General features: G+C 32.4%; 1 protein-coding gene and 1 pseudogene across 2 annotated transcripts; one reads left to right on the forward strand and one right to left on the reverse strand.

The window, feature by feature from the left end:
- Window positions 1-1577: 1577 nt before the first annotated feature.
- On the reverse strand, window positions 1578-4740 carry LOC132641260 (transmembrane emp24 domain-containing protein p24delta3-like; annotated as a pseudogene).
- A 3130-nt stretch (window positions 4741-7870) lies between these two features.
- On the forward strand, window positions 7871-16793 carry LOC132641252 (uncharacterized). Of its 2 annotated transcripts, XM_060358166.1 has the most exons (13): window positions 7872-8025; window positions 8647-8722; window positions 9213-9272; window positions 9380-9433; window positions 9569-9629; window positions 9838-9914; window positions 12290-12339; window positions 12447-12529; window positions 13816-13886; window positions 13997-14153; window positions 15679-15815; window positions 15916-16014; window positions 16488-16793. In XM_060358166.1, the coding sequence occupies exons 2-13, from the start codon at window positions 8684-8686 to the stop codon at window positions 16557-16559; spliced, it is 960 nt and encodes a 319-aa protein (XP_060214149.1). In that variant the 5' UTR covers window positions 7872-8025; window positions 8647-8683; the 3' UTR covers window positions 16560-16793. The 2 variants fall into 2 exon arrangements, with proteins under 2 accessions (XP_060214156.1, XP_060214149.1); XM_060358173.1 differs by lacking the exon at window positions 15916-16014 and having other exon boundaries at window positions 7871-8025.
- The last annotated feature ends 6166 nt before the right edge of the window (window positions 16794-22959 follow it).

The following is a 22959-nucleotide window of genomic DNA, read 5'->3' on the forward strand; positions in this document are numbered from 1 at the left end:
TTTTAGGAGAGACCTAATCTGATACCATATAAGAGAATATTTGCCGTGATCATTCTCATTCCTTGAATAGGTTAATATACAACATAATTGTAGGCTACAAATTAGGAACTAATTTGACTAATTAATTCTAACATACGCTATCCTAAAATAGAAGATTACAAAATATATTTGACTAAATATTTACATAATCTAACAGAAATAGCAACAAGCAAACTGACATAGAAATGAAAAAAATGTCTCACCCCACCTATTATCAAAAGAAATTTCCATGTGCCGATACGTTTTGACAAGCACGATAATTTTTTGACTTGCCAATTACCAATTGACTTTACTGAAGCGTTTCTTTCTTTTTTTGATTACTCCTTCGTTCACTGTCAGCCGCACCCTGCTATTTTTTATTTTTTTTGTTCTTTGCACGGCTTTCCTATTGTGAATTTATACAGTTTTATTGGCTAGTCTGCCACAGTTTATGAAGAAAAACTGCTGGACAAAGTGAACTAATTTTTTCATTCACCAGCAATACGATATTTGATTGATAGCATCAAGAAAGCTTCGTGGCTTTAGAGCTCAATCTTGACACGAACAAACAATTTCGCCAACTCTTATATGTACATCGACAATTATAGACAGCGTGAAAGACATTCAAGAATCCAATGATCGCACAAGCATTTTACTAAGATTGCTTTCTCCATGTTGAGAATGAAGTGGATCACCATGGGAAGCCAATTTTTGAAATGTCTTAGCCAATGCTAGTTATGCACCTGCAAGCAACTGGGATTTGGATATGTAGTTTGGAACAAACACCATTTATCATAAGACAGGTACATTGTGCAAAATCAGTGGCGGATCCAAGATTTTGAGTTCGTGGATGCTTAAGTTTCTTAACATAAAGTACTACAAATCACATCATATAAGTATTACGGACGCCGTGAAACTGTAATGAATAAGGACAACTAGCTAGAATAAAGATTGGTGAGTTTCCGTTATTCTAGAGGACCAATTCGTCTTTAGAAGGGGTAGCTTTGGAGTCCATTTTCAAATAGATTTTCTTTTTCTTTTTTTGTTACAGCGAGTCACATAAAGTAAAAAGAAAGAAAGAAAATGTAAAACAAAAGTTAGTGAAGAAGAACTGAAAAACTATAGAGTATTGGATCAAAATAGTGGCTAGTAGAAAGAACAAAAGAGTAGATCTAATTGGGGCAAAAATAAAAGGGAAAGTAGCTAGCTTGATAATATAAGGAAAACGTTTATTAAAAAGGACATGGTAACTTAGAAGTGAGAATTGAACTCTCACTGCCCAACTTTCATAACCTTCCAGCACCTTTCATTGGCCAAAGCACCCATCAAACTTTTTATCCTGGGTGCTTGCTAACTTTATATATCCATTTTCTTACATTTTCAATCCAATAACACACACTCTTTCGCTAGTTCAATGGGTGCTTAAGCCCCCAAATTTGATATATAGAGCCGCCCCAGTGCAAAATTGTTTCATTTCCGGAACTGATGACATCTGCCACTACTGCTAACTTAGAATCCAACTCCAATCAACCTCGGAACAATATAAGCCAAGAGAAAAGAATGAAGATGCTATTTTGGTACAAAGGGAAAGAATTTTGTCGTTCACATCTTATCTGTGAGCTATGGTTCCCACAAAGAGGAAACAACTATCGTACTCATAAAGCTATATGAGTTTTTTCTTTCTAAAGAAGAGCTTCAAGTACCATATTTGCATAGCAGCAGCCAATATGCAGATACTAAGAGACATTATACTGAACCGGGCCACTGCTGCATTGGTTCTCTCACTCACTTCTCTCATTTCTTCTTCCTGCATGTTTAACCCGTGAGAAACATTAGTTTCGAGGTTGTATCTACAACTTTTTAAAACTTACCAACATTTGTTGGATAATATGTATGTTCGGTACTAAATAAACATGCAAACTAAATCAAGTTTTAAACATTCTTGATTATGTAGCACTTCTAAAACAGAGGAAATAAGCAACATGACATTCTCTGATAAGTACTCCAAATCCGTAAGCCATTGCTGTCACCGTGATAGCAGGACATTTAACATATTCTGCCAAGTACTCAAAAAACTTTGGAGACTATAGTAGCCCCTGGTTATTATAATCTTAACAATTATGCTTCCAAGATTTAGCTATTTTTTCTTTTACATGAGACAAGGTTTAGGTAAATACCGTAAAAACAGAATAAAACAACGAAGAAGGTAATATCTTATCAAGAAAATATTGTTTGTTTAAGTATATAAGCTTTGTTAAAGAATAACCATATCTTACATGGGTTGTGACTTGTGAATTCAGATGTTACAGGCTACTCGTCCCGTAACCTTAAAATTAAAGTCGGATGCTCAAATTTTTTCACATGGTATCAATAGCAATTTTTTGTTAGGCGTTTTCACAATCATATTCTCACTACCTATTCTATGGCTCAAAGCTTTCTATCTTTTGGCTCATCTCATTAATTCGTCATGGACTACTCTTCTCTCACTCTAGTCCAACTTTTCAGTCAATTGAGAGTCCTTTATCTGCTCCAAAACCTATTCCTCAGCCTCTAAAGCTGCTTCAGTCTTCTCAAAGAAAAAAACTGGAAAAATAGTTTCAACAACAACTAAGCCTTAATTCCAAACAAGTTGGAGACGGCATAAAACTTAAAATTGTTTTACATGTTTAGCAGGGTTTAAAATATAAACCTACGAAATTTAGTCATGTAAAGATTTCCAAAGGAATATATGATTTTCGGGGGTACTCTACCAGTAACTTTAAGGTTTTTGATTAGATGTTCAGATACTTCCACATTTTTGGACACTCAAAATGAACCATGAAGCAAGAAGAGATGGTGAAAGGAAATAGCAAACATGTACAATCTGGGGTAAAAAAAGAAGCGAACTTCATCAAATTCAAACTGGAAATTACCTCTTTTTCAGGTACACTAAGTTTCCACGGATGGTTTGCACCAACCCTTCTAACTTCACCAACTCAAGTTCAACGCCCTACAAGGAGAGGAGTAAACAATGCAAGTTAAAAATTAAAGAGAGAGCAGACACTGTAAGGGCACTGACACTGGCATCAGGAGTATATAGTGATATAATTGTGAACTTACATCTATCTTTTCTTTCTTTGCAACTGAATCCCAATCCTTTGCATCAATTCCAATTCTCCACCGAAGACCAACAGTCACGCTTTTACTACCTGGGATATGGTTACTCATCATAAAGCACGCCAAGTACTTTCCAGGCTCAGTGGTTGTAAAACCAAATTGACCATGAGTGACATTCTCTTTATGATGGAGGTTGTTTCCAAAGGGTGATGTAACCTGAAAAGAACGTTCGGATAATATTTCTGGCATCATGAGTGTAATAAGTGAAAAAATTAGAAGTAATTTTCGCCACTGCTAATCTGAATTGAAAATCGATAAAATCAAGAAGTTTAATAAGTGTAATCATGTAGTATCTTTAATTGATTATGCAATTCACGGGAAAATGCTCCAAAAAGTGGTTACAACACCTAAACGCGGTATAGAAACTTGATATTTGCAGATACATTTCCACATAGTTGAACCATGAATTGATCTCATAATCAATTATTCTCTCACACTAGCTCCAGAGTTTGAACCCTTACATTCCTGAATTGAACCGGCCAGTTTCCCCCTTGGCTAAGTTAAATTTAATCCCAGTATATTTTTAACCAAGTTTGTCATTAAATTCTGGATTTCCACCATCAATCAGGGGCGGATGTAGCACGACACCGAGTTCATCTGAGTCCAGTACTATCGACCCAAAGCATAATTTATATGTAAAAGTACACGAAAATGGCAACAAATAGTAAAATATGAACCTATAACTTTAAAGGTATAATGGATTCAATGTTAATAACCTTGAATATTGGACTCATAAAACTTAAATTATGAATCCTCCTCCTACCATCATTCCATCAATAGCTTCAAGATGTTATTCAGGGTTCTTATACCTCTATTCTTACTTTAGCTACAATACCAATTTTTATATTGAAACGGTTTATCTACCCCCCAAAAGGTAGGGATAAGGTCTACGTACACCCACCCTCCTCATATCCCACTTGTGAGATCACTTTGGGTATCTTCTTGTGGGATAAGGATAATAATCTGAGATAAAATTTGAGATTAACTACATCCCATGTTTGGTTTGGGGTATTAGCTAATCCCGGAATTATTTTATCTCATCATTTATACTAAAATGGTAGAAAAACTATTCCATATAGAAGATGGATAAAATAATCCTGAAAGTGGATAAAATAATCTCATGGGATATCCTTGCTTATCCCATCCCGCGTTCCAACCGACCCCAAATCCATATACATGAAATAGATTCAAACGATTACAAGACTAGGCTATTCTGAGATGATGCGTTTAATTACCTCAACCGATATAGTTGGAACAACATTAGCTTGAATTTGATCCTCATCACGGATGACAAAATAATGAGCAAAAACAAGAACATTAGTATGGATTTCTTCATATACACACTTAGGCCACGAAGTTGGCACTTCTAGCCATATCGCTTCCACTGTTGTCATCGCCATAGTCGCTGCCAGAACTACTTTTAATACGTCCACCAACTTCATTCTTCTTCCTCTTCACTTCCCTGATACTCTCTGCAATCAAAGAAAAAAGAAAAAGAAAATGTCATACCTATAGGCATAGTAGTGTGTATAGGTAATTAATTAAGCCGGGATTTGCATAATCCTCCAGTTTTGGTAAAGCATAGATTTTTGGTTAGTTTCAATGTAGGTGATCAGAGTTGTAATGTCTTGGTTTAGAAAAAAAGTAATGGATTGAGCTTGGCGCCACGCAGAAATTTAAAGACGTTCCATTTGTGTATTCTTGTAGTAGTAAATATTTATGGAATATAACTTTTTTTTTTAAATATATTTTTATATAACGCTTTAACCGCCCGAAAACAACAAGTAATTATTGAGATAATATCTCATATGGTCACTCAACTATGAATAGTTCACTCAGCAATTCAATCAACTTTGTTTTCTAATCAGAAAGTCACTCAACTATTAGTGTTTCACTCAAAAAGTCACTTTGTTTTCTAACCAGAAAGTCACACAACTATAGATAGTTCACTCACAAAGTCAATTAACATATTTAAATGATTTTTCAATGACTTTTGTTGATTTTTATTTAAAATCAAAACTGTAAGAAATTAAAAAGTACTCATTTAACCATTTTATTGACCCGTCCACTTGACCCAACCCATTAAAAATATATTGACCAAGACCTTATATTTTACACTCATTCCATCCGAATTTCTCTCCTAATTTGACCAAGACCAAGACCTCATTTCCAACATTTTCACTACGAAAAAATGTTTTATTACTTGGATTGCTTAAAGAGAGTGAGGCACACGTGTGTTCGTCATCCTTAATCGGTAATTTATTCCTTCTTGCTTTATTTTCTTTCGATTGTACTTATACTTTAACCAAATATTTAATAATAACAATAATAATAAGTTTTACACGAAGAATATTATTTTGTGAAATTGTTAAAATTATCAAGATGGTTCTCTGTTTGACCCCCTTTCAAAGTCAACATCCTTTTCCTTGTGCTTACTCCAAATAATATCTTAGCATGAGAATCTGAAGGCATTTTAGACAATTAAATTGTACGAGATGTGACCTGCATATTAATTTTTTAATACAAGTTACTAAAAATTTTAATGCAGACAAAAAAGAACAAAAATTTAATGCAGACAGAAAGCAGGAGGGAATGAGGGTAAAATAAAAGGTCTTGGTCAATATATTTTTAGTGGGTCGGGTCAAGTGGGCGTGTCAATAAAATGATTAAAATGAATAGTTTTCTATTTCTTACAATTTTGACTTTAAATAAAAATCAGCAAAATGTAATTAAAATCACTTAAATAAGTTAAATGACTTTGTAGGTGAAACATTAATAGTTGAGTGATTTTGTTGTTAAAAAACAAAGTTGATTGACTTTCTGAGTGAACTACTCATAATTGAGTGATTTTCTAGTTAAAAAATAAAATTGAGTGACTTTCTGAGTGAACTGCTCATAATTGAGTGACCATCTGAGATATTATCTCCATAAATATTTCTATTAGTCTATTGCAAAGAGCTAGTTGGATTATTCAGGTTGCAGCCTATAGTACCAAATGGATACAAAAGAGTTGTTGTGGCTAACTACGATATATTGGATAAAAATATATTTTGATAAGGTTGTCGTGAGTCTATAGTTGCGTATTTAGTCTAAATTAACTTAAATTTTCAGATGTGTTTGATTTTAAGAAGATCAAAATGGTTTAAGTTAATGAATAAGTGAATTATTAATTTACCAAACTTGAATTAATTGAACGAGTCATATTTTCATCAGGAAAGGTCCCAACTTGTTCTTGGATTTTGCAAAATGATTCAAATTTGACACTCGTTAATAATTGGGATCATATATTTTTGCCGTTACAAAATTGGTCTAAATATTTCTGTATTTACTTACGAATAAAGTGAACAGTTTTTTTAAACTATGTGTAATGGTCCTAACATCATTTTATTCAACACTAAGAACCTTAAATAGAAAGGTATCTATTTCCCAAACTCAAATTAATTACCCTAAAACATTAAATTATCCCAAAAGAAACTCAAACAATGAGCAATTGCATCACCAAGTTAAATTTTCATCTCTACCGGAACTCCATCTATACAACTCCTCACCAATCCTTTTATAAATCATAAACAACGATGTTAGAGCTCCATACCAATCTCTTAACACTAATTCAGACCTAGATACACAATATTTGACATCTAAAGCATTTGCAACAATATTTATGGCGGTCAAGTTAGGGTATAGTAAAGATGAATGTATGAGAGAGATCTTTTGAAGGGATTGGTTTCTGCACGTTCTTTTTGTGAATGTGGCAGGTTGAAGTGGTAGTGGAGTAATGATGGTCCTTAAATGGTGTTTTTAGAGTAATGAGAATTAATAATTATGATAGTGATTGTTTCTAGTGATGATGAAGGGTTGTTGAGAAAATAAAATTTGCAGAATTTCGCTAAGTTTATGGTCAAATCTGGACCATTTCGTATATAAAAAAGACTCATATATTACAGAGATTCCGTTGTAAGTGAGTAAGAACATACTCGGACCAATCTTATAACAATAGGGACAACATATTTAATATCAATTATTAATGAAAGACAAATTTAAACTATTTTAGAAAATTCAAAGATATATTTAGAGGTTTTTCCTATTTTCACTCGCTAATTTTATCACCCCCTAACTACAAGTAGCACTTTGTTTCTTGGTGAAAGAAAAGAAAAAAGAAAGTTATTTGTGTTGCTAATGGAGAGACCATAGGCCAAGTGAGGGTTCTTTTGAACCATTTACCTGCAAATTCCATTGACTTATCAAATTTCGCCGGTTGATGACTAAAAAAGTGTACTAAATTTGTACACAAAAGATAGTTTATGCTCAATGTCACGTTACAACAACAACAACAACAACATTTCCTGTGTAATGTACGTAGATCTTATACCTACCTTAGAGGTAGAAAGATGTTTCCGATAGAACTCGGCTCAAGGAAAAACAATTCAAAGTAGTTTGGAAAAAGAGAAACTAAAGTGAAGAAGTCATGATAAGCTAATATAGAAAGCCTGATAAAACATTCTTACAACAAAATATTACGATAATCAAAATAACAGATAGTAACGAATATCAGATGTAACGTTCAAAAAACAAAGTTAAATCAATCCTTGAACTTAAGGGCTATTGGGGTTAAAAATGTCAAAGTTTTGGTAACGCAATTCCGTTAGATATGTCAACTCCCGTTTAGTTCCGTCAGTTGAGGACCAAATTTGTTAACCTAGAATAGTTTTCTAGCTCAGTATCATACTTAAGGGACCAAGTTAAACCAACACTTGAAGTTGTGGAACCATTCGGGCCAAAAACTCGTAATCCAAATATAGGCAAAGTCTCAGCCGGGATTCGGCATAATAATTTCTGCGGCGAAATCCAATTGTAAGTTCCATTTCCCACTGTAACTCTAACCATTTTACCGATGAATTTTTAGTGGTAAACTACCTAATGTGAATCGGAGCAAATGCTTTGCTAAAATTCAGCTCCGACTTGTATTTGTGAATTTTATGAGAATATGCCTTTTTTTATTTACTTCCTTGTTGCGTACTACTCTGCCTTTGACTATAACTCTTCTGTTTTCTAGAAACTTATACTGTAGAGATATTTTCATCTATGGTGAGACTGGACAGTCTTGTTTGCCACAAAGTTTAGAGGTGTAATAATCTAATTTTGAGAAGTTGAACTTTACAAGAGAAAGAGAATAAGACTATAAAAAATGAAGTATTTACAACAACATACCCAGTGTAATCCCACAAGTGGGGGATGTACGCATACCTTATCTCTACCTTTGCGGGGTAGAGAGGCTGTTTCCGATAGACCCAAAAAAAAAAAATGAAGTATTTTTTTTACTGCAGATATCAATTTCTACCGTCCCAAAAATAAGCATAAGCATTTGAGATCAATGAACTTAATGTTCAAAATCTAGATCAGTTTATTCTCTGGGGCCCTTAGGTTTATTGGTAATTAATATCTTCAATAATTTTATTTGAGTGTTATTTGCAGAGAGTGTACTTGTAGAGAAGATTTCAACAAAGACAAAATGGGTTATACGAAGGAGAAATTGCTTGCTCGTTTACAGGTTGGTTCAACATCTGCTAATCACTCGGTTGTTTTGATATGTATTGGGAGCTGTTAATTATAAGTCAAGACGGTCTAATTAAAAAATAATGTTAAGGTTGTTGTAAATTAATACTCACTCCATTTCAATTTGAGTGTCATAGTTTGATTAGGTACGGTGCTTTAAGAAATTAAGGGAGACTTTCGAATCTTGTGGTCCTAAAAAAGATGTGTATAATGTACACAAATGCCCTTTGAATCTCGTGAACTTAAACAAGCCATATAGAATGTTGAAATTAGAGAGTTACAAAATATAGAAAGAGGCATTCTTTTTTAAACACACTACAAAGAAAAGTAAGAAACTTAAATTGAGACATGGGCAGTAGCTTATCGTGTCTTTTGTATCAGATAACTTGAATATGTTATCTATAATTCATAACATCCTTGAGGATGGGATGTTATGCTAGCAACAATTGTACTCTTAAGTAATCAATATTCTGGGTTCTTTTTAGGAGCTTCAAGTTGATTTCACCAAACACGAACATCCTGTGGTTTTGACAGTTGAAGCACAGGTAAGTAAACATGTCAATGACAGTTGAAGCACAGGTAAGTAAACATGTCAAATCCCTATTAGTTTCTGTTCAATTTCGATGACAGTTTTAAGTTCTCATTTGCTCAGGCAAAGCATGTTGGGCATCTGAATGGGGCATTGAGTAAAAACTTATTCTTGAAGGTATGACAGACTTCTTATGGAAATATTTTTATGTTCGCTTGTTTTACCTTTCGTCAAAAGAAGTTAGTAACTCCAACTTAAATTCACTCAAGCTCATGTGCTAACTATAATGCGCACACCCCACTTCTGATGCAGGATAAGAAACATAGGTTCTATGTTGTTTCTGCGCTGGCAAAAACCAATGTAGATTTGAAAGGTATCCATTCCTTAGTTTCCATTACTTTGGGACAATGTCATAGAATTTATCTTATGTAGAGTGATGTGAATGGGAACAGAATATCAATGATCACATTTTATGTACCAGTAGAGACTGTTGTTGTACTATATGCCTTATCTCCTTCTTTTGTAAATCTGAAGTATTTTGAGTTTTAACGAATGGTATGCATTCTGTTGAAACTGAGCAGTTTTGTCTCAGAGGCTTGGTTTGGGAAAAGGAGGGTTGAGAATGGCACCAGAGGAAGCACTTGCGGAAGTACTTCAGGTTTGTCAAATTCTTTATGTGTTATCTCTTTCTTTTCTTTTCCATGTTGGGTTGATTCAGATGATGGTATACCTTAGTGTGCTGTTCTTCCCCCCTTCCCCTGGTTTCCTGGATTTTCTTATATTTTACTGTTAGAGCCTGTTTGGAAAGCCACCTGGTAATTGGAATTGGTGTAATTACTACCCTAGTAATTATACAGCCTAGTACTTACACAGTATTGTAATTACAACGACCTGTTTGTTTGTTATAATATAATTACAGTGTAATTACAAGCGTGCTGTTTGGTTGCACAAGTGTAATTACACAGTTAGTTTAATTTAAAACTAAAATAATTATAAAAATTTAAAATTAATATTTAAAAAATATGTGCCTTTATAGATGATATTAAATTAGTTATTTAATAATACATTGTTTCTTGAAAATATGTTAATTAATAATCATATATTTGTAACTAATATTGTAAAGAATAATTGATATATAATTTCAAATTAATAATATTTTAATTTTAATTGATTATAAAAATCAAAAGCATACCTTTTTTGTGAGAACATCATAGGATTGGATGTTTGACAAAAAAAGAATGTTTATAAATATAATGCCATAACACTATTCAAATGTTTGACAATAATTCTATCAACTGTAAGTGAAAAATAAACAACATGCAATGTGAATTACCAAGTCAATAGTACTAAAGCAAATATATTTAAAATCGAAAATATAACCCAAATTCAAAATCCGAAAGAATATTTTAACATACTACTCTTATGTCAAATTCTAACATTACATAAGTAAGTTTCAACGTAACATAAGTAAATACTCCTATAATTCAAAGGAAAGGGAAAATATAAGTCAATAACCTCATTCACAACGAAATTCTACTTTAATAACGTCACTTTTTATATGCCAAGTTTGCTAATGACTAATTCTTTCTAATATTAAGATATGTAGTTTCAAAAAGTAGTATATTAACATGGTTATGCTAAATGAATAAAATTAAAAATTAAAAAAAATACGAGCAATTACATGGAACCACAAGAAGTAAAGGTTGGGAATGAGAAGAAAGGAAATGAAATATAAATTCTATAAAAAGAGAAATATATTTTAAAAAATACAAATGATTAAAAAGTAAAAATAAAAATGAAATTAAATAATAGAAATAAAAAATAAATTAGAAAAGAAAAGAAATTAAAAAAAATAAAAAAAAAATTAAATAATAGAAATAAAAAATAAAACATATTAAAATAAAATTAAAAAGAAATAAACTAAAAAGTAACTCTGTAATTATAGGGTGTAATTACACCCAATTCGCAGCCCCCCCTTGAGAATTGGAGAGTGTAATTACACCCTCTCAATTACGCCCAATTCCTACCTAACTGTGTAATTACCTGATCAACCAAACAGGCCAAACTGTGTAATTACACCCAATTACACTCAATTCCAATTACCTGGGTGGCTTTCCAAACAGGCCCTTAGTTTTTAAACCCTATTTTGCCTTTACAACTCTACATGCCATGAGAAACAAAGCACTATTACTCTATATGAAATTAGTTTTTGAAGATGGAATATTTGTCATTTTAAAGGAGTCAACTGGAACAGAAGAAAAGGAAAATAGGTCAACTAAACTTTGAAGAATGGAGGATAAAACTTATCTTTCACCTTGTAACTTATATGCTAGACATAAGACTGACACCTCAGTTCACTTTCATACCGAGTCTTTGTGACATAGGTTGTGTAACTGAACATGGCATACTAAATTTGAGATTTTCCAGACATCTTCCTTTCCAAGTGGAAGGTGTGGAAAGTGAAATGACCTGATTATCCTTTTAGGGGTTTCCTTTCTAGAAATAGTATTGCTCCTTCCAAACTGGAAGTTCACCATGAGCTATCTCATGATAAATCGATGGCCGAGGTCAATGAAGAAATCAGCTGGCTAGTAATAAGCTCAAACTTTGTGCTTGAATTTCTCTGTCTAAACCTTTATGTTTAACTTTAACAAGTATTGCAATGCAATTGCATTGAAAAAGTTATTTCCTACTTGAAATTTCATGTTTTCATTCTTGAAAACCTTGGACTAGTAAGAAACCTTGGATGGTAAGAACCTCCTTAATAAAAGATAGTTCCCTGTCTTCTAATAGCTAGTTTGTAAATGCTGAGTTAGTTTTAAATCTTTTAGAGGAAAGATTGTTTAAATCTGGTGATGTTTTCTGCATCAAACTTATAGGATATTCTTTTCTTTAATAAGTAACTTATAGATTATTGGCTTGAACAAATGTATGCTGTGGAGAGATCAGAATCATTTCTCTTATTTCTTTTGCTGATGGCTTATATTTTTCTGGCAAGCACTTCTAATATCTCCTTTTTCATTACTACGTAAGGTGCCACTTGGTTGTGTCACTCCTTTTGCCCTTGTAAATGAATCGGCAAGGTATTCATTTCACTCTTTTACTACGCTACAATAAAATCTCAAATATTTTCCATGATTCTATGTCAACAATTCTTAAGATGATAACTTTGCTATATTCCTTTTCCAAGGTGCGTTTCCTTGTTGCTAGATCAAGGATTTAAAACTCAGGAATGCTGCTTCTTCCACCCACTCTCTAATGATACAACAATTGGTAAGACAGTTCACTTTCTGGTAGAAATTTACTTTTATTATCCTCATGTTCTTCCAGGACTTTTTAGCTAAAGAATAGTTTTTTCTTTAAGCTTTTTTCCCTCCTGAAATCACATATTAGGAATAAGTGTACATTGCAGAACAAGGTACACCAAAACCATGAGGCAGAAGTATACTATCAAAAAAAACTTTAAAATCTCAACTTATCAGTCACATATTACACGCTCTACATCTGGATACTTTTTTCTTTGGTTGGAGGTAATTCAGTCTCTTTAAGAGCACGAAACAAAATGTGGTTGTCAAATCTAGTGTAGAAGAAGAATATTGAGCCATGGTGATGTTTGGTTGGGAACTTATATGAAACAATCAACTACTCAAAGAATAAAGTGTGTAGAGATTGTCATATGAACTTGTGTGTGACAATCAAGTGGCATTACATACTGCATCAAATCCAACGTTTCACGAGAGGACCAAGCACATAGAAAGTATTTGTCACCCTGTCATAGAAAAGATACTCAAGCTCGGCTCATATGATTGCTATGCACCAATTTAAGAGGGACTATTAAATTATATAAAGTGTATATAGATGTCATGCATGTACAGTATACATCGAAAAGTGTGAATATAAAAGAGCACATCTGTCTTGATTCATTCTCTCAAACTTCTCTCCTGTTTATCTTATTTCTCATTCATAGTGCCTTTTTTTAACTTTAGTGGGGTAATGTTGTAGGTTATCACTATATGTGACTTATATGTTCTGACTAATAAATTATGAGAAGTCACAAGTGGGTGTTGTTCAATTTAAAAAACTTATATTGTATTGCACTTTATTCAAATATTAGAGTGTTGCTTTTGCCTTTGACTAACTACAAGAGATTTTGATTGTTACTGCCTTACTAGGCTTTCTTGCATTGGCCAATCTTAAAGTTAATGTTAATTACTCCTTAATACTCTTCAAGTCCTTGTTTATTTTGTGCTAGGATAGCGTTTCCTGCTATTTACTCTTCACATTTACTGGGAGAATGATACCTTTCGTTTGTGCTGCAAGTGTTGATGAAAATCGATAGGAGATTAGGACATTAAAGTGGTTGATTTTGTCTACTATTGGTCATGGCGTTGTCTAAGGAAATTTTAATGCAAATATATTTAATGAGAGACATACAACTTTACTGATTTTTTTACCAGAACTAGAATATGTGGCATTATTTATTCGAGCTTAATACAGAATTCTGCATTTACATGCTTGACTATCTGTTTGTGATTATGTAACTGAGATACTTCTTGCAGCTCTTAATGCTCGTGGTCTTGATAAATTTCTGAGTTCCATAGGGAAGCAACCGGTCTATGTTGACCTGGAGGTGATCTTATATCACTTGGCTGAATTCATTTACTTGATCACTGAATTGTTTGATAATTAATTATGCTCCTGTTTCTTACATAATTTTTTTTTTTTTTTTTAACTTATAAGGCTAATCCGCAAGTAGGAAAGGATCAACCTCCTGATCTAGCCTCTCTTGTTCCATCTGATGCAATTGCCCTACCAGCGCAATCAGACAAAACAGCTCCTTTGCAAATTTCTGACATGAATCATGCCCCTGTCAATAACAAGTCAACTGGAGTTTCAGGTACACTTTTGGCAATGTTAATGATTGCATTGTTGCATTTTAAATAGATTAATGCACATCATAGTACTTTGATAGTCAGCAAACTATTTGTGCTTTTCTGTACCCTATCTTGTGGGAATCCAACATCCAAGAAAGTAGATTCACTGGAGTTTCCAAATCCATCTGCATATGTTACTGTAAATATGTAAGGTACAACAATCGAAATGCTCGTGCTTTAATGAATTCCTAAATGGTGCAAATAACCACTCTAAGATTGCCTGACGTAGAAACGTGATAATATAACATTGTCAATATTAATGAAGTCGAGTTGACATCAGAAATGTGTACTAACTGACATTACTTCCCATTATCTATGATACTAATTCACTCTTTTGAATTTTTTAACCAAAATAATTCTTTCCATTTTCTTTGTTATTCCTTCTTTTTGAACATTACTGCTGGTCAATCCAATGTCTGCAAAATGATAAACTTGTATAAGAAATAATCCTTTAATTAACAGAATCTTCATACTAAGCTTTAAAGGAAGAAAACTGATTTTTTTTTTTTTAAAAAGCAAATGTAAACAAAAGTTTTATGGAAGAAGCAGTGATATGAATGATAAATATTTTATACGCGGCAAATCTTGTGAATTTGCCTTTTGGAAGAATCTAGATGTTAAAGTTTAGGAACAAAGTAAATCATAAGATTAGAATAAATCCCATCCATATTATTGAGAATGATTTTGGTTATCTCTATCTACTGTCTAGTTTGTTGGAAAACTATTAGATTGGTATCCTCACTACTATTTGAGGGGAGATTCTTTTTTTTTTTTTTTTTGGGGGGGGGGGGGGGGGGGGGGGGGATGAGGTAAGATAATTTTGTTAATAGCGTATGAAGGACGTGTACTGCAAAAGAGCAAAATTTACATTTCTAACTTCCTCAACTGGAGTGATTCCAAAAACTCAATATACTGTGAAGTTTTTCCTATCATACTATAGTTGCACCAAAAATAGAAACTGTAAGTTATCAAAAGAGAAAAAAAATTTAGATAATCTGTTAGCATTTTTTTCCGCAAAATACATGAGGTTTTCCCCTTCAAAACATCCCTATATTCTAGCCATATAGTCCACATGATGCACAGAGGAATAGTTTTCCAGATTCGCTTCAAGCTTCTTCCAACTCTATGATTCTGCCAGCATCCAGTAAAGAGGGGAGAGTTGAATTTTGGGGCTTTTCACTGAAGGTTAATTTCAAAACGTTCATAAGACCATTGAAGTGTCCATTTAACAGTCTCCTTTATATGTTTTTTTCACATGAAAATGGCCATTCTTGATAGTGTATGTGATTGTACTCCAGTTAGAAATTTCTGAGAAACTAAAGGATCAGTTGAAATGGTTTAATTTAAGTACGTGAATTGGAGCCAATGAATCTACACAATTATTCTTATAATACCTTCAGCTTATCTTGTTGGATTTCATTTTGGAATTTGATGTGGTCGTGAAGACATGAAGGAAACTGACGTCAATATTTCCTTCTACTCAAATAGCCAAAGCCGTTAAGCCATCAACCGATGTGCGGAAGGAGAAACAATCAAATGGAGTTAGCTTATCAAACTCGTTTGCTGATCCTGAAAAATTTGTTGAAGACTTCATAGCGAGAACATCATCTCTTATTCTTTCAGAGGTAAGTAAATGATGCACTTTTTACTCCTAACTAAATATTTAATGTGACGATTTGAGAAATGTAACATTTAGTTAAAACTTATCTCCAAAAAAAAAATCAGATAACGGAGGAGAATGTAAAGCAAAATGGTGAGAAACTTGGTGAAGCCATATCAAATACAATTAGGAAAAAACTTGGAACAGAGCTAAAGAGCACAGCTGTGAGTACCTATTTCCTCGTTTCTCAATGCATTTGATGAAGTATCATATGATTTTACATTCATGTGGCTGTCAAAATTTATATTTAACCATCAACAGGCAAATATATCTTAGATAAAATGGTTGGAGAGCCTATCCAAACAAATATTATTTATTTCGCTTCTAACTTTTATATTAGTAAAAAGAAGTCATAATGTTAAAATATTCTAGTCATAATGTGAATGGAGGTAGTCAGTTTGGTTTTTGGGATTTGCAGTTATCAAACTGGGATTTTGCTGTATACTTCTCTAAACGAAAACCATCAAAGTAGTTTATAGAACGGAAAATTTGGATAAGATCGGTTTGGTGTTTCTTTCTAAGAAAAAATATATATATATTCACGCTCACCCCTATTTTCCTGGAGAAAATAAAAGGAAAAAATTAAGTTCCTCTAGGTAGATGCTAGTTTCACCATAGCTTTTTTTTGTCTGTGCAGACAATGTTCAAGAACTCTGCGTATGCCGAAGGTTTTTCTGCCGGTACTCTCTGTCAAGCAAAGCGACAGTAAAACACACTATTTGCCTTCCATTTTCTTGTATCCGATGAAAAACGGATGCCATGATCACATTGAAGTGATGGCCACATTGTTAAGGGCAATTTTCTCCTTGTACTTCGAGCAAGTTGAAACATGTTTCTTTAGTAACTCAAAACCATTCTATCTGTTGTGCCATCGGATAGCGGGCTAATTATATGATATTTTGATAAGAGGATCAAAAAATGCATATTTTCTTCAAAAAGAAAATTTACCTGGGAAGAATTTATTTACCGACATTACATATCAAAATACGATTTCTCATAATCATTATCTGAATATAAGCATGTCGTAAATACACTCAGATGAGACGTGTAATTTTATGTGTTCAATTGCATTCTAGTTGTAACAGAGTTTTGGGGTTGTATACCCCCCCGTTCTATGTTTCAAGGTATGATCTAATCCATCTTTGTCATGTATGTAAAAGCATACGAGCACAAAATAGTTGTAATCTACATAAATATCAGTATGATATGCATAATTAAGCAATAAATTATGTTCCTCACAAGAAAGACATCAAATTTGAAATCCAAATAATATCTAAATAATAACATCGTTTTATTTCATGATTTCAAATGACATATCTTCATACAGGTATGAATTGATATGGAGTACTTTATCATTACACCATGTAAAAGTAAACTTCACATGATTTCATGCTTGTAACCTATATAATTTGTTTTAGAAGAAAAAAATTAACTTTAAGCTTTAAACAGATTATTCCTAATTATAACATGATATATATTTGGCGATCATCACTATGAAATATCTAGTCTATCATTAATATAAGTTGAACTTAATGAAAATTACACGTTCTTTTTATCAAATTTTTCTTGATTCACTGCTTTAAAGTTGCTTTTTGCCCATTTCAAGTCAAATGGCTGCCTTAATGATCATTCTGCTAAAGCACTTTGGCTTTTCTGTGATTGCATTATGTCACCAGTTTCAGAAACGCAGCCTCCATAGACTTTGTTATCTTAAAGTCAACCTTCCAAAACAAATGTCTGGGCATTCCATTCTTTTTCTTCCTTTATCAACCATCATAATCAAATGTTGCGGCTTATAGAAATTTTGTTTTTTCCTGAACTAAACCATCCCTTATTCTACAAAAAAATATCGTATCTAATCTGAAATTGTTGGAAAATTTAGAGACAGAAATACTAATCACACGAACTCTTACTGAATAAATAACTTGCAACAATTAACAACAAATGATAAGATAAATCATTGGATGTGAAAAATGGTTTGAGGCACGCTATGAAAGGTGCTATTTTCAAAGTAGATTTCTATTGCCACCCAAGTGCAAATAACAAATTAACGACCTACTTACAAGATAATGAACCACTCAACAATCTTCTAATTTTCATTCGAAGAACTCTTAAATTTAGCAGGAATTAGAGTGAATGAAGAGAATGGGCGCTCTTAAAAGAGTGAAAAGATGAAGTTATAGAAACTCAAGTTATCATCATTTTTCGACTTGCGAATAGGTACTTATTGACTATTGAGAATGAAGTATGTCTTTTCATGCATAAATGTATCTTTCTTAGCAGGGGCGGAGCCACGTTAGCTCCAGGGGTTACCCCCTCGGCGAAAAATTACAGTGTATTTTCAAAGTTAAAATTATTTTATTATGTATATATGATGTTGAACCCCCTAACTTTTTCGTGTATTTACCTTTTGGAATTTTTGAACCCTATAGATAAAAATTCTGGCTCCGCCACTGCTTCTTACAAAGATTGGACACATCTTTTCGATGAATAAATAGATGTATCTTACAAAGTTGGATATACATTGCAAATTAAAAAGTTTTGTGTCTTTTAAGTAATAGATACATTTAACATTGAAATCACTATAAAACCAACAACATGCACAAGAATACAAGTTTAGTGCATGACTGTTAAATTAAATTGTGCCCGAAATTATAGTGGCGCAATTTGAATTTTGACCCTCTTAGCAAGTGTCCCGCGAGAAGATAGCATGTCTAATTTATATAACTAGGCTTATAGACTATAGTTTTGCGAAAAATGTATTTCTAGAAAATATTTTCCACGAGAAATGTTTTTCTAAAAAATAGACCGTTCTAAAAAAAGGGTCAAGTTGGGCGGGTCATGACCCAGCCCATTTTTTGGCCAATGTTAGCCCAACTCATTTATTACCTCAGCCCATTTTAGTTGGGTCAATTTCAGCCCAACCCGCCCATTTGACACCCCTAGTTTTGACAAAAAGATTAATTATATGTATATTAATATAGGTAATTCTTAAATTAATATAAAGCCAATTGATCCGTAAATGAGCACAACTTTTCTCTTAATCAATCAAAGTCATGGAGCGCTAACTAAATAAAAACCAAAATTTTCTTTTCATGTATTTGACTTCATCTTTTTCTTTTAGGTCGGATAACATTTTATTACATTCTTTAGCAATTGGACCATTTTTTCCAGTTGTATTAAGTTGTTCTTGCAGCTAGGGGTGTACATGGACGGGGTTGGTTTGGGTATTTTAAATATCAAACCAAACTATTTGCATTGGGTTTCTAAATCTATAAGCTAAATCAAACTAACAAAAGTCGGGTTTTCTCAGTTTTTTCGGGTTACTTGGGTTTTTTGGGGTTTTTTCGGCAAAGTCTTCTACAAAATATATAACTTTTACTTCAAATACTTCTCTAGTCCTAGTAAGATAAGACTATCTATTTAAGATATTATTTAACAAAATAACACAAAATGTGAGATGAGAGATGACATTATACTAAAATATTTAACAACAAAAAAGTAACGAAAAAATCGAATAAATAAAATGATCATAATCTAAAAGTATTAAGTCATGCTATAATAAATACGGCTAATTTATAAGGCATATAGAAAATGATGATAATCTAAAAGTAATAAGTCATGCTAAAATAAGTAAGACTAATAAGTATTAATTACATGACTAGATATTAAACAAAGAAATAACATAAAGTTATGTATTTTCACTATTTTAGAATTGATTTCTTTTGTTAGCGTTAGTTTTTTTTTTTTTGCCATTCCTAGTATTTTTATTTTAGCATTAGTATGAATTTGATTTTTGTTGAGTTACTAACATCTATGAGCTATAAATCTTATTGGACTATTCAGAATTCTAAATCTAAGCTTGAAATAATATATTAAAAAACAACAAACTATGAAAAAGTTTAAGAAATATTTATAAATTACATTATAAATAAACATTTTTGTGTATAAAATATTTTTGAAATTTTATACTCCCTCCATTTCAATTTATATGAACCCATTTGACTGGGCACGACATTTAAGAAAGAGGGAAGACTTTTGAAACTTGTGGTTCAAAATAAGCCTTGAAAATTTGTGTGGCTTTAAATCATTCATAAAGTGAATTTGTTTTCATATTAGAAAAGAGGTCATTCATTTTGGCACGGACTAAAAAGGAAATAGGTTCAAACAAATTGAAACAGAGGGAGTATATGTAATGTCGGGTTGGTTTGACTCAATTTGACTTTTTTTAGTTAAAACCAAACCAAATCAATGGCCAGTATTTTTCTTTTTAAAACCAAACCAAATCAAATCACTAATCAATTTTTTTCTCGATTTGACGCGGTTTGTCGATTTGGGTGGTACCCCTACTTTCAGCATAAGAAGTAGGCATCTTTCCTACTGCAAAATTGTAATAGTGGGTGGTCGGCCAACTAGTAAGTTTAGTGAGATGCATGTGGAAAAAGGGTGCTATTGGGTTGAAAAGTCTAGAAAAGTGGGGGTAAAAATGCGGGGGAGAGAACAGATGTGGTAAATACTTGCATGCATTTCGTGTTTACACTAGTTCAAATAATTTAACTTATCACTTTATCATAGTTATGTGAAAAACATGTGTATGAAAATAATTTTGGAACTAGGTTTTAATTACGGGTTCCGCAAAATACAATAGCTTTGGCCAAATTATATTTGTACGATAAAATTTATTTAGTATGTATAAATAATGTATTCTAACTCTAATAAATTGTTTTTTCTCAAACTCAAATCTCATAAACTCAAAATTTTAAATATACTTCTATTTCGAATATATATACTTATCTTGTATACAATTGATATTGATATGATATAAATATCAAGTTAGTTTCAAGGTGCCATGGTTTGTTAATTTGAAGCAGAAGGAGAATCTATACTACATAGAGAAGAATGCTAAAAGTTAAAAAAGAGCAACAAAGTTCTCAAACTCTTTAGTCTTTAAAAAATAGGAGTAAAATAGATTGTGAATCACGCACGCATAAAAAGTTAAAAGATTTTTCACTATAGAAACCGACCATCCTACCGCCCAAGCACGTGCTTCCCTGAGAATTAATCCAATTAATACTATTAACTCGACTCAAGTCGATACCATTTCTCCCCTACACTACTTGAATACATTGCTAATGCACATTTAATAACGAAACGTATATAATTTATAGCTTGTTAAAGAATGTCTTTTTTATTTTGTACTACTATTTAGAAAAGGTAAAACAGAAGACGCAAAAAGAACTTGAACTTTGCAAAAGCTAATTAATAATGTAGACCTGTTCTAAATTGTGTTTCGTAATGGAAGATTGGAAGTACAGAAACGAAATATGAGTATATGACTATCGACCACTGAATGTGACAGTGTCAGAACTCAGAAGTCAGAAGTACACTATATAGAAATAAGGTATGAATCAGAATGACCTTAATCGTCAAACTAGGACTCGTATTAATTAAGTTATCACTGGATCGTAACGTCTAATTACAGTTTCTTTAATTTATGGTTATAAATGTTTATGGTCTCTTCACCTTCCTCGTCTAAAAATTGATTTTCACTTTTAGCACATTAAAAAAAATCTTTTTTTACTTATAGTATTAAATACTTACTTCAAATCTTTTTTCAAATCCAATTAAAATAGGCACCAATTAATATGAATATATTGATAAATTATACATTTTATTTATTATTTTTTAAACAGCGTGAAAAATCCAAAATGAACGGAGTGATTATAATTCTCATCGAAAAACGGCCAAAACTATTCTGGCACTAACATGACCTTTCATTTAAAAAAAAGGGTCTATAGTCTACTCTCTACTCCTATTGTCACTAAAGTGGCTCAAAAAAGTCCTTTAGTTTTTATTTTAAATTTAATTAACATTTTTATCTCAAATAATCTGCCACCTGTCCTAATTAAATGAAAGTAAACCAGATATACCCTTACACTATATGTATGATTCAATTTTATCCCTTTACTATTTTGCCTTCTCGACTACTACCATCACCACTTCTTCACCGGCTTGCCACCATGTGTTCCTAATTAACCCTCCTTCTCCTCCGCGACTCTCATATTATATACTTAAAGGTGTTATGAGGATATAGTTGTTATAAAATAGGAAATAAAAGACTAGTGTGAGGTGTACTTTAATTTAAAAGTAACTCCGTCATGAAACTACATTATAATGCAGGGTGAGAATATGTATTAACAGTTTCTACATAGCTAGTATGTTGCTTGTTTCAGACATCTATGTATAGTGGTTATACTTGCCAACTTTTTTATATAATTTTGATGGCTAGCTTGTATCTCGACCAAGTAACGGGCACCTGCTATCCTTCACAAGGGCAGATACAACAAGTAACGGACACCTGCTACCTTTCACAAGGGCAGGTACAATAAGTAACTCTGCAATTAGGAAATGTCTAATTACAAGAAGCAATGGTCATATCTAACAACTACTGCACCTATAAGGAGATATTTTGTAATTTATGTGGCATTTTTCACTTTTCGAGAGTCAATTTGACTAAACTTTGAAGCTAAATTGGATTAGATTAGCTTAATATTTTAAGATTAAAATTTAAATATTTAAAAACTACATGAAAGGTATTAATAATTTGCAACTTTTCTCATATAAATTTGGTGAAAAATAATCTTAAAAATGCATATTTCCGAGCTAATGATTCATTCAAGATAAGGTTAAATATGGTGGCAAATCGGTGGAGAGTTGGTGGTGGAGGCGGCAAAATTGAACTATACATATAATATAGATGCAAAATCAAATATGTGTAGATGCAAAATCAAATCACGTGTATAGTGTAAGGGGGTCCACTTATTTTAATTAGGACAGGTGAAAAATGTTAATTAACAATTAAAAAAGAGGTTTATTAGTCCAAAAGGATAATTTTAGCCATTTTGGTAAAGATAGAAGCAGAATTGACACCAACTTTTAGCGAGGGATAAATTTATCCAATTTCACATAGGTGTAATTTTGATCCATTATATCCTCATATTCGCTATAAAGTCTAGAACTAAAGATTGCCTGCTAATATTTTCATTAAGACTCAATATCGTGTTAAGGGGATTTCACAAAACAAATGTCAAGGGTCATTAGACTTAAAC

Source organism: Lycium barbarum, chromosome 1 (genome assembly GCF_019175385.1).
Source record: "Lycium barbarum isolate Lr01 chromosome 1, ASM1917538v2, whole genome shotgun sequence".
NCBI lineage: Eukaryota > Viridiplantae > Streptophyta > Magnoliopsida > Solanales > Solanaceae > Lycium > Lycium barbarum.